This window comes from Pseudopodoces humilis, chromosome 3 (assembly GCF_049639895.1).
Source record: "Pseudopodoces humilis isolate 2021_Gansu_Grassland_sample_001 chromosome 3, ASM4963989v1, whole genome shotgun sequence".
Taxonomy (NCBI): Eukaryota; Metazoa; Chordata; class Aves; order Passeriformes; family Paridae; genus Pseudopodoces; species Pseudopodoces humilis.
Window position 1 is genome coordinate 72,709,096 of NC_142202.1, and position 17,644 is coordinate 72,726,739.

Sequence of the window (17,644 nt, forward strand, 5' to 3'; positions counted from 1 at the left end):
TGGGCAGTACTTTATCTGGAGACTCAACTTATTTTCAAGACAGCTACTTCATAAAAGCAATCAAAGATTCTTCCCATGTACTATATATGTTGGTAATTAGCAAGGGCTATTAAAAATAAGGGTGAACCCCTGAACTCTAAAGAATCTTTCAAAACTAAAAAAAATTGTTCCTCAGATGGATTTTTACAAGCACGGACTATGGCACTATTTTTAATGGATGTTAATACAGTACGAAGAAATTAACAAATCTTTGCCCATGGTAGCTATGAAACATTATTTTGTGTGATGCCATAGAACTCTTGACAAAACAGTCTTCAGATATTGACTCACTTATGGAAATTGTTTATCCAAGAAATTTGAAAACACAAAATTAGGTAGATGACATCTACTTTGCTTTCAGTTAAACCAAATTAGCTAAAGACAAGCCTTTTATGAGAAATATCACTGTTTTGAATGCAGAGGTACGTTCAAAAATAATTTTCAGATTATGTATGTTTATAACATCTTAACTTGGCCACAGAATGTGCAAAAATAAAGTCACAGGAAACTGGGCATGTAAACTTAATTATGAGTGTATAAAACAAGATTATGTGTGTCAGGAAAGAAACGACAGTACAGTGTGATATATCTTCCAGCATCTCTGAGCTTGTTTTAAAGACGTAGGGAATGCAAATGGAATTATTAAGATGTCATAGGCAGTTAGAAATAATGATTTAGATAAAAAGTGAAAGGCATTCAGACAGATATCTAGTAATGAACTCTGTGAAAAACAATGAATCAAATAGAACAATTCTAGTCAGTCAAAAATCAAAATAGAAGGTCACTGAGTTCACTCATAATTTTGTCAGCTATTCACAAATGAAAACTTAGAAGATTTTACTAGTGAAGATGGTTTACCCAATTGAATCATCTCCAAGAGCTTTAGTGGACACCCTCGAAATCTTAAGATTCAATGTACTGTTGAATGGGCAGTAAAATACTCACTGAAATATGTAAATGAGTAACTGAAACAAAGAAGAAATCACAGAATGAAAAGTAGTTCAACATGACTTTTGAAACAACTTTCCACAAATATGCTCAGATTCTATGAAGGACTGCATAGCAATGTTCCATCATATGGAAATATATGTCTTAAAATATGCAACATCTGTATGTAGGAAGTCGTAAAAGTCAGAATGGCTACTTAAGCAAGTGAGAATGAAGAGATTGAATTGCTGGTAGTAAGAGACACAAAATTCCTTAAGAATAGAGTTACCATTCAGTGCAGCCATTAAAAATACCTAGGTTCTTGAATAGTAATGAATTGTAGAGTTTTGCAATGTCTTCCAGAATAATGAGAAAAAAGTAACAGAAAGGATAGAGTTTCTAGGCCATCTTCAATTCTAGATGGCATTATTAAGATACTTCTATGCTCTTCATTAACAAAAAAATAAAATCAGATTAGAGTAATCTACACAGGAGCAAGAATTAACATAAACATCCTGGTGAAGCAGCTGGATAAAAAAAATCCATATTACAAGGTGCTTTCCTTGAGGTAGAAGTCACCAAACCTACTGCTTTCCTAAAATACCTGCTTCATGAGAGGCAGAAAAAAAAATCAATTTCTTGACATAGGAATGCAGAATTGACTCTCTTCAAGTGAATATATTCTTTGTCTTCAACATGCATATAGAGATTTAGCCAATGGGAAGTACTGTATTTTCTGTTGGACTTCTAAAGCAGTTGGTTATGATTTTTGCAGCCAACTTCAGTAAAATTATTTCATTTATGTTGCTGGCAGCAGTTTCTTCATCGTTTTGATGCACAGCAAATAGTTTCTGGGATTTCAGGATGTTCTATCACCAATATTTGAGAACAGGGGATTTTTACCCCTAAAATATAAGGAGGATATATATATTAAGAACTTTAAAAGATAAGAATTTTTCTCTTACTGTGATCTTTAACAGTATTATAATAGAGGTTATTATGTAGATATTGTTTTATTATGTAGATACTGTTCTTGCATGTAGACTCGTAGACCTCCTGGAATTCTTGTCTCTTCTTGAACAGCTGAAGGAGATTGGAGGCATTCAGAAATGGTTCAAGAAAACCTTGAGAGGTTAGGATGAGGAGTCCATACTGAATTGCTTATTTATAAACTATAAATTTCATAAATTAACATTAAATTTCTTCTGGAGGAGTCAGAAAGACCAAAGCATTCATCCAAGTGTCAAAATGCAAAGTGAGAGATTGCTGTGTAACTCATTGCTATACATGTCCTTCTTTAAGCCATATTTTCCATCCAAAACATTTAGATTTTAAAGCGCTAATTGTAATCTAAATCATAACTTCTCAAAATAATTATACAAACTAGATGATGACTATGAGAAGGAATTATAATTTCAGGGGTTTTTTGCATTTTTTATGTAGAAAAGAGACGGATTTTAAAATCTGTGTGCTAGCCATAGAAAATAATAAATTACTCAAATACTGTTACTAATTATACATATTTATGCTAATCTAAATGGCATACAGCAAACTATTTAGCAAATTTAAAGCTTACTTAGAATATCTGAGCATATTTGAAATAACATGGACAAGTCTTGATCACAAAATTTCCAGTGACTGCTGTCCAGACAAGATGACTGTACAATTTCATCGTTATAACATTTAGTAGGATAGACTAAATAAAAAACAAGTTCTTAATAATTTGTTTATGAGTGCAAAAAATTAAGATATAATTGCTGTATCTTGTTTATATTACCTTATTAATTGAAACTTCATTTGAATGTTAGAATTTTAAAATTAAAATTTATCAGTTCTCATGTAAAGGAGAAGAAATTTAGTTCCACAAGTAAGCTTTCTAGAACATTCTCACAAAGGATTTCTTGGTATAGCTACAAAAATATATCAATTAATATAAAAAGCTTAAAATGTCATCAAAGAGAGAGAAAAATTCTTGTCATGCAATCTGCCAGGTACACTTGACAAAAAAACTCAGTGTTCCAGAGGCTGGCACAGTTACTTTTTGTTTTCACAGAAAAGCATAATTCCAAAGGGATAATAAGGCAGGAAGTCCTAGCATAAAAATGTGTTACAAGTAAAGGCAAATAAGCCCTTTAAAATGTCAACCCATGATTCAAAATTAACAATTATGGCAGTGAGCACAGTTTAATGCATATTTTCAGTATATTCACTGATACTTCAGACAGCTCAGCATAAGAAGCACAAGAGCTCAATAGTGGACAATTTTATCCACGATAGGTTATCTACTTCACATCTGATCTGTAAATGTGAAGCACCTTGCTAAAGCAGCTGTATCTCTTCCAGTTTTAAAGACGGGTCCCTTAAGAGTAAATTTCTTTATGACAGATATGTCCATAGCAAAAAAAAAGACCTTACTACACAGAGAAATCCATCAGTGTTCAGGGAATAACTTGAAATCCAATAAATTAAGCATAAAGTTATTTGACAAAAATATTTAAGGAATTTAGTCTCCAATCTATGCTTTCAGAAAAGACACAAAAAGACATGGGTGTTTAAAATTATGGATAAGAGACTCAAAAATACAGTATAATCCTAAGAAAACACAGCTGAAGATTAATTTTGAAAGTACTTTATAGGAGGACCTATGTATACAAAACACATTAAGCATTTCTCAGAGCATAAAACTGGTCTTCTCCATATTGCCTACATAGAAAGGGAGGGATCCTCCAGTTACCAACATACTAGATTTTGCAGGCCAAAAATAGAAAATGTCTTTTTCTTGTACACAGACCAATGGAAAAGAAGGGACAGTATGTGTCTATGAAGTTGATATACAACACGTAAGAAAACAGCCAACAGGCTTAGAAATGGAACAATGGTTTGTAGCAACAAACAAAAATAAAAATAAATTCCACTTATTGAGATTTTTGATTATACAGATCAGAAAATGCTGTGTAATTGACAGACGTCAAAAAAACAGCTGGTGTGCTTTACTGAGGTCTTAGTTTTCCATCTAATCATATCTAAACTGTGTATTTAACTGGTATTCTATATCAAAGAAACTAATAAAGGCAGAGGCATAAAGTTATGATATTGGAATGCAGCAGGATTTCAGATGACACAAGACACTGCTAGCAGACACAAAAAGACAATGCTATCTAGCACCAGAAAGTTCTATTACTGTTGCCACAAGAGGAAAAAAATACTATATGAATTTCTCAGCTCACAGAAAATGAACAGGCTTAGTGTCAAGCAGACTGGGTTTATATATCAGTTATCAGTCTGTACAACAAAACAAGGAACTTCCAGAGACTAACCACCCTAACTACTGAGATTCAATAACAGCAACAAACAAGATTAAAAGGTTTTTACATCTATGGAGAAAGCAGAGTCAAAGGATGACAATTAAAGTAAACACTGTGTACAACATGTATAGGTTAATCCTACTCACAATGCAAAACGTCTCTTCAAAACTAGAATTGTCTTTTTGGAAATGGGAAATAAAATGGGAAATAAAATGGGAAATAAAACAGAAAAGCCCTCTAGTTAACACATAAATCTTTCCTAGCTTGTTGTCTTATAGAGTGTGTGAAGACTACAGCTCTTTACATATGTTTCTTCAATGCTCTTGCAAATAAAGGAAAGGACTAATATAGATTTATATTTCTCTTTCTGTGGAAGTATTTTCAACAATTCATTCTTAAAGATTCTTGAACCTTTTACTAGTTTCTCCATCTCTCCTTAAATATCACCCTACCACTAATTAATGCATGAGATCCAAGTGGCACTTGGTACAAAATGGTACTTTCCATTTTCAATGTACCAAACACTTACATGTCAACATTGTTTGGAAGATGTGGTGAAACAACAATATCACAAAAGATTTGACACAAAAATGGGAGGTTTCAATTTTAAAATAAATATTCTATACTGAACACTCTGATAAGCTTTAATTACAAAACATTATATTGTAAAAGACATACTAAGTACTGCTCCAAACAACGGCACACCTTATTATAAAACACATAGTAATTATTATGGAACACTGGTAGTTAACATCCATTATGGAAGGATTGCTGTGGAATTGAAATCTTAATAAGAAACTTCACTACCACACTTTAAAGCATCTCTCTTTACATGACAGGTAAAATTTTTGAGTTGTATTTGCAAACAGGTCTTTAACTTTTGAATAGTGTTCTGCTTTCTTTCTGCTCAGTATTCAGCAGGAAATTCAACTTTTAATTTAGATCTGTTTCCTTTTACAAGCAATGGTGTTGGAAAATGCTATTGCACACTATTAAGTCATTCTGCATTATTAATAAAATCTGTAGATTTTCTTACATGATCCTACATCTTTTACTTTTAAATGTGTTATCAATATTTGATTGTACCAGTTAAGAAATATTGAAAATGCCTAGATATGAAGGCTGGTAAAAATTTATGTGTAAAAAAGGTATCTGATACAGTTCTAAAAAAACAAAACCTCTCTGCTCACTATAAAACATATTCCATATTGCTTTACAATGCAGATAATGTTTCCAATTACATAAGGAATTTATGGTGCTCATCACAGAAACAGACAAGTGAAAATAAGTCAGCATTATTGGTCTATTATCTGTTGTTTCTATATAAAAATTAATATTCCTTCCTGTTCTGCTAGTGAGCTCAATTGGCCAAATAGCTTAATTAAAAAATAAATTTAAAAAAAATAAAGGGAGGCTTGGATTCAAGAAAGCCTAGATTTCCTAAAAAATGTGTCAAGGCAAATTTTCAAAGCATAAGTAGAAACTCAGCCATACAAATCCTACTAACATTACCAAGAGCTACCTGTTAAAAGCACCGTGCTGATTATGTCCTTCAGTGATAATAGCAGGATTAAAACTTTCGGACATATGCATAAATATTTTATGTGAGGCATTTCACAGGATAACAGCTGTGATTTATTCTCAGCTGTGCTTTCAGAGGTATCTGTATGGCAGGAACACCTCAGAAACTATTGTACACTCTGGTTATATAGTCCACTAAAATATAGGGGTCTTTCAAGAAACTTCCAACATAACTCTGTCTCTTTAAAGCAGGCTTTTATAAAAGGTACACAGTAAAGTCTTTAATTACAAAATATGTTTCAGTGTTATCTATACTATTCAATACCACATGTACTTCATCTACAAGTGCTAAATTACTTTCATACTGGTTTCTAAAAATATTGCTTCTCCCTAATATAGGAATGATACAACTGCTCCAAAATGAAACAGAGAGTATCAAAGACAGATGGAGAATCCTGATACTGAATACAGCAAAATATAAAAAAGAAATATATGAAGAATCTTCTGTGAACCACAGAATGAAATCACAAAAAATCTCAGGGCTGAAGTGAGATTTCATTATCAACTCAAACAAAAAGAACCCATCTTATTAAAGAGATAAAAACCAATATAGTTATATATATTTGATTAAAAAATATTGCAAGTGACTACTTGCAAAGAAAAAGGGGGGAAAGAGATTACATTCTATTTTTTCCTTTTGTTGTCATGAAAAAGCCAAAGTTACATTCAAGTTTATATTTATGTGAGCATCTTAACTCAGCCCTAATGAGTTAAGAAGGAAAAGGTAAACATATATAAACAAAATATACTTTTCTTCTCATTTGGGTCAAATAAAACAGATTAAAAAGTGAGCCCGATATATCAAATCAATTTATAATTTAACAATTGATGCATCAAGTTCCTTAATTCCAAGGGTTCAACTAAGCTTCCAAAAACATTCCACTCGGAGACTTAAAATTCTGGGAAGTATTTCAGGAATTTCACCTAGCACAAAATTTAAAAAATAAATATTGTTACCCTACTTCAAAGATACTAATCTACACAAACTATTTTGCAGCTGGTAAAGGCCTAGTTTTGATAATGTAGAATTAGTGTGGGCAGCTAAGTACTCAAATTGAGATTGAGAACCACAGCAAGAAAAAAAATCAGGGTAACAAAACTTGCAAACCCTGGGTTTCTAAATGCAGACTTACTGGGAAAAGATATTTTGAGAACTTTCTAGTGTTTCTATATTTTCAAATAAAAGCAGAAGTCTAACTAGCATTCTCAAGACTCAGGGGAAAAGTCCACTTAGCATGGCAGTATGGCAGTGGAGATATTAATATTAATTAATTAATATTATTTTAATTAATTAATATTAATATTATTAATATTAATAGTGATAACCCTCATCATTATTCTTCTGTAAATAATGAAGTTTAAATATAAAAGCATGAAAGTAATAAAATTTTTGTGACTTTTGACAATTATTAGTAAGAAAAAAATGGTAACAATTGCCAAAAAAATCACAAAAGTTGACATGTTACCTGGCTATGACAAAGAGCACACAACTGACACCCAAGTAAGCCAGCAGAATATACATCCAGATATCAGGGGAGAGAGGATTCAGGAAGGAGAAGACGCCCGGGTTTGTACCATTGGGCTTGCGGTACAAAATACTTATTCCAAGAGTCATAAAGGGCTTGGAAAAGTCGATGACCTTCTCACGAACATAGGTAATTGCCAATGGTGCAACTGCAAGGTCAGCTTTCTGTTAACAGAAATACAAAAAGAGAAAAAGGCCATAAGTCAGAAGAAACAGGCTGAAGCAGACAATCAATTTGCAGATTATGCAAAACACAAACTTTGTATGGAATATTTGTTCTTGTACTAGGTTTCATGAAATTTAAAACTCTCTTCTCCCTAAAAATAAGATAGCATATTTATTCTACTTCCTCTTTGCTAAACTGACATAGCATTTAGAAAAAATTAAAAGCACTAATACAGAGATACAAGTGAAGAAAAATATTGCATCTTGCAGAAAACATGAACATGCCATTATTACATACTTTAAAACTTTATTAACTGTGCATTTCAACATACATCTTCTCTTTGTCACTCCTTCACTGTGTTCTTTAGAAGCAAATATATTTGGGAAGCAGATGTGAATATGCTAGTACAAGTTCAAAGGAGGGGCCAGGAGGCAGTTCTTCATATTTTAGGATTAAAACTGTGCAAAAATGGAGACCATTTTAAAACTGAAAATCAATTATCATTTAGTTTTAGTTATTACAGGAACAAATCATGGGAGAATAGTAAATGCCCTATGCTATTCTTTTAATCAAAACTTAATGGAAATCAGAGTGACAAAAAATCTACAGAATCTACTTCTTAATCTCTGTCAACAGCTCTTGAAACACTCCTGCACATGTGTGCATGTGTATGTGTGTGTGTGCACATAAGAGGAAAGTTCAGAGAGAGAAAGTTTACAGTGCAAGACCTGGAAAGCTGTAAACTAAGAATCCCTCATAAACCATATGCATATATAGGTATATAATGACAGAAATGCTATAGCTACCATGGAATACTGTTACCCAAGTAACCTATCCAATTAACATAGCTGCTAATTACACCATTTTCAGAATGCCTGTTTTAAGATACAGAGATATTATTCCAAATAAAGTAAATTCATACATTTATGTACTTTTTGCCCATCTGGTGTTGTGTATACTGTGTAACATCCAAAATTCCATGTGATGTAGCATTTCAGTGTTCCCTTTATTTTTTACTTTCTCACCTTACACAAAGCTCTTCTATGGTCAATTCTTGTTATGACCATTTATGTAATTAGATCTACTGTTCTCAGTTACACTGAAAAACTCTGTTCCACTGTTCACTTTTTTTGGTAAGGGTTAACTGGTCAAAAAAATTACATGCACTTCATTTCCATTGGTATTAAGAACTTATGAATCAAAACAGCAAGGTTTAATTCCACAGTGGATGACTTTTTATAGATTGCATATTATTGATGATATTCCAGCTGATATAGAAAGAAAATGGTAAAGAAACTAAAACTAATTAGAATTAAAATTTATAGGTCAACATGTAGAGATTTCTAAAATATAACAACCCAAGTTATCAGTTTGTGAGGCAAGTAGCAGACCTTAACCTAAGAGTCTAAAGGGAACTAACTGGAAATTTTCAGAAGAGGCAGCTTCTCAAAGACAGATAAATTAGATCTTTTGGAAGGCTGTTGGTAGGTGTGAATTTTTGTCTTATTATATTAACAGAACCTTAATAAATTACAAATTATTTCTTTTAATAAATACCATAAAAAATCCAACCCTATGTCATTAGATGGAAACATAACCATATACAAATTAATATAGGTTGTAACTATCTCTTGTGGAGCCAAGTTGCAGATGAAATTAGAAAAATAACTGATCAAGAAATTATATGTCTCATAGGATATAATAGAACAGATATCCCAACCGGAGAGGACAGATATAATTTATGTACATAACTTGACATCTCAGGATTCTCTGAGTAACTCTGTTTCGATATTCCTTAACTAAAATATCACTGTACGAAAATTAAGCCTCTAACAACAACAACAGCAACGGAATCTTTAATAACTGGGGAAATGACTAACTTAAAAATGTAATGCTACCACATGCAACATTTGTTAATATCTTTTATCTCCAAAATACTCAATTCTCCTGGCAATTCTTTCATTCTGAAAAGAGTAATTTGTAAGTATGAGAAAGCAGGGGCCAAGTTTACAGAAGTTTAGTACCAGTTTCTCCCATGCACAGCTATAATGGGGATATACAAGGAAGAGAATGCTCATTTATTTACTTCTAGGGACAAATAGAGGAGGAATGGTGTAAGATCAGTATTTTATCAGTTGACATTTAACAACATTAAGAAATTAGCATATCCTAAAATGTTTTTTTGATAAATTCCATTACAAAGATTATGTTTCTCACTTGGCAGCGATCGATGATTCCATTTTTTATATTGAATAATATGAATGCATGCTTCTATTCTTTAAATGAATTAAAAGATACATCTGTCTGAAAACACAATCCACAGTAGCACTTACTCTTTCTTGAGATGAAATTTTTTATGACAGCATCCAAGAATTGGTGAGGTATGTAAGCTAGTTGCTACAAAGGAAAATTCTTCACCAACTAAAGGTTACAACAGCGATAAGAAACAGTCTGACAAGGACATTCCAACACAAGGCATGGTCCTGAGCAAAATGGAGGAGTTGTACAGCCTACTGTACTATGTGCTAGAGGACTGCACTGCAGATAATAAGGTGTGGTTGTGAATCCTCTTCCTTCCTGCCCCACACCACCCCTCAGGATCTCCTGACAAACCTGGACCAAACCAGCTGAACAGTGAAGCACTGTTCAGCTCGATCATAACAGTAAGGTAGGAAAGCATCCCTTGAAAGGACCATGACACAGGTAGGAACAACCCTGACCGTAACCCCTTCCTGAACAAGGTGGGGACAATTGATAAGCATTCACACATGTATAAAGCTTTCCTGTCTTGCTACCCTGTGCAGTTGTAGAATGCTCATTCACCAACAACTCAGGTATCCCTGATTTATTTCTGTACAGAAGTGCCTGAGGCAGGCTAAAGTCATCCACCTTTGCTTCTTCACTTACATTTTACTTCCAAGAAGCTTGTTTACTGACTATTTTACATAAAGTAGTATTCAAAAAAAAAAGGGAGGACATTTTTTTATTTGCACAGGGCTGAAATTTTGTACATATCCTTTAAGAAGAGAGATTTTTAAATTGTATTGAATTCAATCTATGCTCGCAGCTACAAATAACTTCAGCAAGAAATCTCCACATTAATGCTGAGTAGCATATGGCCATAGCATGCACAAAAAGTTGGTATTTGCAGAAATTGTTCCTTTTTCTGAGAAAATTTACTCTATAAAACCTGGAGAAACAATCACAATAATTTTGGGGAAATAGAATTTTAAAAGGATTTCATAGCTTCTACTAATAGCACTAGGGAAAGGAAAAATAAACATGGATTGAATTTTCTTTTGCTGACAATTTTCTGAAAAGCTTTTGTCTTACCTATTTTGTTCAAAATATTGAAGAATTTAAGTACAACTAGAAACAATGAAATGGCTAATAGCTATTTTTTATTAGACCCTACAATTACACAATATTCCACCATAATAATTTAGTTTTTTAGCCAATGTAAATTGAGTCATCTGGTAAGAGTTTTGTTCCTCACATTTTGCATTGATTTAGCAACCATTAATGTTTATACTAAAAATGCAAAGGGAATCATACACTATCGATTCTCAGTTGTTTATTCAGTCAGTCAGTACAATCATTTAGTAATTGAATAATATACACAAAACTTAACATACGCTGAAAAGAAACTTAAGTAATTTTACTTCTCTACAGGAAGAAATGCACTTATTGCCTGTAATTATTCTTGAAAATAAAGGAAATGCCTATTTTCAAAAGAAACAGTTCATAAAGATTTTTTTTAATCCACTATGTTTCCTCAGCTTAAGACCTTAAATCAATATGCAAGCTTCTTCAGCCACTCCAAATTTCTGAGACTGTTAACCTAAGCTGAATTTCAGTTATGTTCACTTTGGAGAAAATGCATCCCCAAGATAAAAGAGGAAGGCTAAAGCACAGCTTCAATTCTTTAAACCTGTCTAACACACTCTTAATGCACAGAGACCTTATGCTTTATTCCTGTGCACAGAAGTGCATTTCCCTGCCACTTATTTGAAAAGATAAGATCTGTAATTTGCTTTTAAGCTTACATTCTATCCTAAACTACCTTGTTCATACTGCTACATTATAGAAAATTTTATACCCCACAGGAAATTTTTGGTCTTGTCGCAAGATCTTAATTTCCTTTGAAACCACTAGGAACTTATTAGGGCTTTATTGCTATTTTTATTTTAACTAGCCACTTACATTACTTTGACAGAAACTGTTACTCTCCTACCTCTCCCAGGCTCATAGTACAATTGAAGTGGGGAGAGATCAGGAGGTCCCTAGTGCAATTTTCTGTTCAAAGCATCTACATGGATGAGACCAGTTTGCTCTGCACTTTACCCAGTCAGTGTTGAAACCTCCAAGGAAGGTGACTACATGACATTTCTGGATAAGCCGGTTTACTTCTTGTCTATCCACATAGTGGAAAAGTTTCTACAGACAAACAGTGGAACAGGCTGTTTAGAGAGGTTATGCAATTTCCACCCTTGGAGGTTTTCAGCTTATGCTTGTTGCTTTTAGTCTTCCTGCCAGGCTCTTCTGTGAAAAGCCCAGATGAAGCTTCTTGATAACCTCCTCACAGATACTAGAAAACTCCTCCTAGAAATTATTGCCTTTGCTAAATGTGAGTAACATACATAAAGTAAAAAAAAATATTTAAAGATCCAGATTTGATGGCTGAATTTAGATGTCATAACTTCTTATTTGTGGGACCCTAACTGGTATACTTTAAACTTAATTTCTAACAATATCTCATAGACATAGAACAGTAGCAGTTGCTATTTTATTAACATAATAAAGTACTTTAACATAAGTGACATATGATGAGAGTTTCAATAGACACTGGCTCACCTAAGACATATATTTGCAACTTCTGAGATGCTTCTCGGCATTTGTTCAGCAACAAAAAGTCACTGGAAGACATGTGATTTACTCAGATTCATTTCATTGACAGTAATATTACACAGTGGTTTCATTTCTTTAGACCTTATTTTGACAGCATAGCTAATTCTTTTCTTGGCAAAGTCTTGAATAGCGTTGGTAACTAATTTTTTTTCATCTACTCTCCCATTAGCCAGGATCCTGATCTAGAAATCAACAAGATCATTTACTTAGAGGTAGATTTTTTTTTTTAACAGCAAAAGGTTTTGTAGAGAAAATCTTTGCATTCGGTCCACTACCATAGAAATAACTTCCGATATTAATTCAACTAGACAAAAATGGAATGTATGGAATGCATGGAATCCTTCCTTCAGTGGCTTTTAAATAAGATAAAGCATATGTTTTGATCAATATAACATTGTCTAGAACTGACTTTTGGTATTGTTTTCTGATTCATTCTTTGCTATTACATAAATGTTTAGTTAAGGAAAAATGATAGTACTAAACCAGAAGGAACTCTCTAATTAGTTAATTTACATTATTTCCTCTTCTTCAGGGTTATGCTAGTCAGTTCTCATTTGCCTATGCCAGCATGGATAAGATTCAATAGCTGAATAGATGTATTTTGAGTACTCATTAAAAATAGATATCATTTCCATCTGTTGATTTAAAATACACTTTCACTAAATTATTTTTCACCAACTTCAGTCTAATCAACAGATAAACAAATTGTATGTAAAAGGCCTAGAGGCAGTAGGCCATGAAACTATATGTAACAGGAAGATGAGTGACTATTCATTTTAACAGTAAAAAAACCCTCTTATCACTTCATTTCAGAAGTTTTGTACAAACATTTCTTCTAATTGTTAGAAGAGTGGTATTCAAATACCCCCAGAAAGAAGAAAACGTCAAAGACATTTACTAGACTGTGAGATACTGTGGCTCAGAATTCAGAAAAGGGAAACTCCCCCATTGAGAAAAGAAAAAAAACTAAAATAAGAGTAGTTACATTTAAATGTTTCAGTTGTTTGCTGTTTTACCCACTCTTTTTAACATAGTATTTTTGTACTAGAGATGCTTACCAAATATTAGAATTATTAGACACCATGCTGAAGCATACCTTCTTGAAATAAAGTACACAGGTAACAGTGATTCCTTTTTTAGCTAACATTTTTATTGTTATACTTTCCAGATTTACTGCAACTTCCTGGAAATATGGCAGTTTTTCCCAGTTGCTAACCAGCTGTCATCTAGAATTTGAGTCACTGCACTCAGGACAAAAAAAATCCTAAATATTTTAATTTTGACATAATTTCTGTTCTCAAATGGATGGGGTTTTATCAAATTGTTTCAGTGAACACATTTCATCACACAATAAAGTTTGACTTGTGCCAAATTTGACTTAATCCCATTTTTCTGTATTACTTTGTCATCTGCAATTTTTCACAATGGAATCAAAATGATTAATAACATTTTTGCATATCATTTGGATGGAAGTAGATCACAGCAGTACATACCACCTCTTATTGATCAAGAATACTCAATTAACAATTTTTTGAAATCTTTAATTTCATCAACTTAATTAATTAATAGAACAAAATTTATTAATATGGACAAAATCAACCTCCTGTGCACTCATTTCCTTCACCTGCATTTTCATGCAGACATCACAATCCAGACTCTGGAATTCTCAATTAATCATTAGATTCCAGAGTCTTATACTTAACTAAAATTGATAATTGTTATAAATAATAACAAAAAAAGTCCTTTTAGAAAAGTCTATCAAATACAAAATTAAAAGCAGAAGTGGTTTTATATTGTGAATATTCACAGAACCTTATATCGAACAATGTTTTACATGTCCCACAATTATTAAAAATGGCCAATATAGCAAAGATTATATTTCAGAAATATTGTCAAATCTAATGAAGAAAAATATCATCAGTATTTTTATGCACTAGACCCTTATTTAGTTCTGTTCTGCAGAGTATATATATAAAATCTAGTTAATTTGAAAAACTTGTTACAATTACTTAAATTGAAAAAAGCTTATCCAGGCTCTAGGCATTATTTAAGTAGTAATGATACCAGAAAAACTTATTAACAATCAGCTTTAATGAAAACAAAACATAAATCCTAAGGCTGAAATCTGTGGTGGCTGAGTTAAAACATTTCTGATATTTATAAGATGAAATCTATGAAACAGTTTAAAATACTGTTATAATTTATTACTTATTTAAGGGAAGTTTTGCTTCATTCTAGAAGACGAGGGCAAACAGAGGAGTACAAATGCTTAATGAATAAGAACACACTATGTAACAAGAAAAAAAATTGATCTCCAAGACAAGAAGATGCAGACAAATTCAAGTCTAACTATTGTCCAGTTAGAAAGTCAATGGAGATTTAAGTAACATTATCTGCGTTACTAATACCTCATGAAGTTCAACAAGGTCAAGTGTAAGGTCCTGCCCCTTGGTCAGGGCAATCTCAAGCACAAGTGCAGGCTGGGCAGAGAGTGAATCATGACTAGCCCTGATGAGAAGGGCTTTGGAGGTGTTTGTGGACTGAAATCTCTATGTGACCCAGCAATATGTGCTTGAAGGTAACCCATAAGGCCAACTGCATCCTGAGCTGCACTTGTAGAAGTGTGACCAGCAGGAGAGTGAGATTATTCTGCCCCTCTACTCTGCTCTTGTGAGTACACAAGCTGGAGAACTGCATCCAGCTCTGGGGACCCCAGCACAAAAAGGGCCTGTTGAAACAAGTAGAGTGGAGAGCCAGTAAATTGATTCCAGAGCTGAAGCAGCTCTCTTATGGAGACAGGCTGAGAGAGCGGGGCTGTTCAGACTGGGGAAGAGGAGGCTTTGGGGACACCTTACAGAACCTTCCAGTACACCAAGGGGGTCTACAAGAAGCCTGGAGAGGAACTCTTACAAGGGAGATGAAGGAAGGTAGGTGAGGTTTATATATTAGGCAGAAATTCTCTACTATGAGGGTGGTGAGGCAATGGAACGAGTTGCCCAGAGAAGCTGTGGACTCCCCATCCGTGGAGGTGTTCTAGGCTAGGTTGGATGAGGCTCTGAGTAACCTGGTCTAGTGGAAGATTCCCTGCCATTGACGGAAGATTTGGAACTTGATGGTCTTTAAGGTTCCTTCTAGCCCAAATCTTGCACAATGACTTGATCTTTACTAAATTATTACATTGGTAATCCTTGATGTCTACTCAGCACTTGAGACAAGTGGACAAGGTGGATTGATGGGTCCAGGCCCAAGGTGGTACAAGAGGAACAGGGACATACTGCAATGAATGCAGCAAAGAGCTATGGAGAGTACTAAAACATTGTAGTACCTGCCGTATGAGGACAGATTTGGGAGAGCTGTGACCAGTTAGCTTGGAGAAGGCACAGTGATATCTGCTGAATGAATACAAATAACTGAAGGGAAAGGGGAAGCAAAGAGGATGGATCCAGAATCTTCTCAGTGGTGCCTAGTGAAAGAGCTAACAGGCAGAAAATGAAATGCAGGAAAATTGACTTAAATATATAAACCCCAACTTTTTATTTTAGGAATATTCAAACAATGGAGCAAGTTGCCCAAAGAAGTTGAGAAGTCTCAGTCCCTAGGAACAGTCAAAAGTCGACAGAACATGGCCCTTGGCAACCTGCTGTGGCTGACCATGCTTTGATCAGTTATTTGGATGAGGCGATATCTAGGGTCAGTTTTTGATCTCAACAATTCTTTACTTCTGTAGTGTAAGTAATTTTTCTTTCCAATTTTTTTAACTCATCTCTGTACCAAAATTGCAGTTTTATTTCTATTCTAGCTGCAGAAAAAGTTTGCAGCTAATGAAATTAGGTTTGGCACACAGTCTCCTGGTTCCCAACAATATTACAATATTCTCACGGTAAGCTACAAGTAACAGATAAAAAAGATAAAATCCTTTTTACAATTATGAAGACAACTAGAAACTGCTCAAATAACTAAGCTTCTACTGCTCCTTCAGCAAATCCTTAATAGCAATGGGATTACTCCAGAAAAGAGCAGTCTTTTCTTAAAGAAAAAGACTTGTTTCTGTGGTGGCTTTTCCTAATTGAACTGTCTTTTCTTTGTTATTACACTGTATCAATAATATAAGTGTAGATCTTACCCTAGTTTTTTGTTTTTACATTTTGGAATTATGACGTATTACAGTATTTCAGTAGACCTTCTGAGGGACAGAAGGATCACTTTAAACCTAACTTGAAGATCATAAGACAGGGACTGACAGGGCTGAATGCTGCACATGATATTTGAAATAGCTCAATTATTTTTCCGTCCAGAAAAATAAAGTTTAAATACTAATAAAGAAAATCATTTGCCATGAATTTCAATAATGACTTTTGATACATTTTTTGTCAATACACTTGTTTTAGAATAAATGTAGGATTCTTTATAATACTGATCCACATTAAAAAAAACGAACTAGCAAAATACAAATTTTTTTTTTAGTAATGATCTATTTTCCATTCTATAATGAATCTTCCAGTAATGGATTACTGTATACATTTCTAAAGCAGAAAAAGAAGTAAGAAACTTCCTTCAAGTTTAATACTTTTTTTTTGAAACTTGCCTTTATAAACTTAAAAGGAAACTTTTAATAATTTGTGTTACATTAGATGGTTTTTAGAAATAAAAAAATATCTCAGTATGTCATTTTTTTATCCAATATCCTGAGTTAAAAAACTCTAACAGGTATGTACACTTTTTCACAGTTTCTTCTGGCATATGAGTATCCTGCCCCACAGGATATGTGTATATTTACATAATAATATACATACGTTCCTTATAAGCACTCATTGGCATGCATGTGTATGTGTATATGTATTTGTTTCATACTAATATACTTTCTCAGGAAGAAATGTTACTTATCTTTGGAATTTACCACACATTTGCCCTCATATTTGGGCCCTCAGATGTCAGGAAACTGCAAAATAAAAATTGACTGTTCAGATCAATTTCAACCTATGGCGATAAAGTAACATGATTTTCTTCCTAAGATACACACAGCTTCATTTCACGTATTTTGGACTTATATAATGTTGCACCCACTGTCTTTTTTTTAACTCTATTTGATATTAGTATAATTAGCTTAAACAACTGAATTATTTTCAATGCCCTGAGAATAACAGATCAGACTTGATACTGTCCAGTTCCCAAAACAGTATGGATTACATGTTA

At 33.4% G+C, this 17,644-nt stretch overlaps 1 protein-coding gene across 2 annotated transcripts in view; it reads right to left on the reverse strand.

Annotated features, from left to right (window-relative positions):
• The window catches only part of GRIK2 (glutamate ionotropic receptor kainate type subunit 2), a 364,036-nt gene that overhangs the window by 129,238 nt on the left and 217,154 nt on the right, over positions 1–17,644 (reverse strand). For both annotated transcript variants that reach the window (XM_005518233.2, XM_088052479.1), the window contains one exon: positions 7,319–7,542. In XM_005518233.2, coding sequence (XP_005518290.1) covers positions 7,319–7,542 — 224 coding nt within the window. The remainder of the gene's footprint in view (positions 1–7,318; positions 7,543–17,644) is intronic.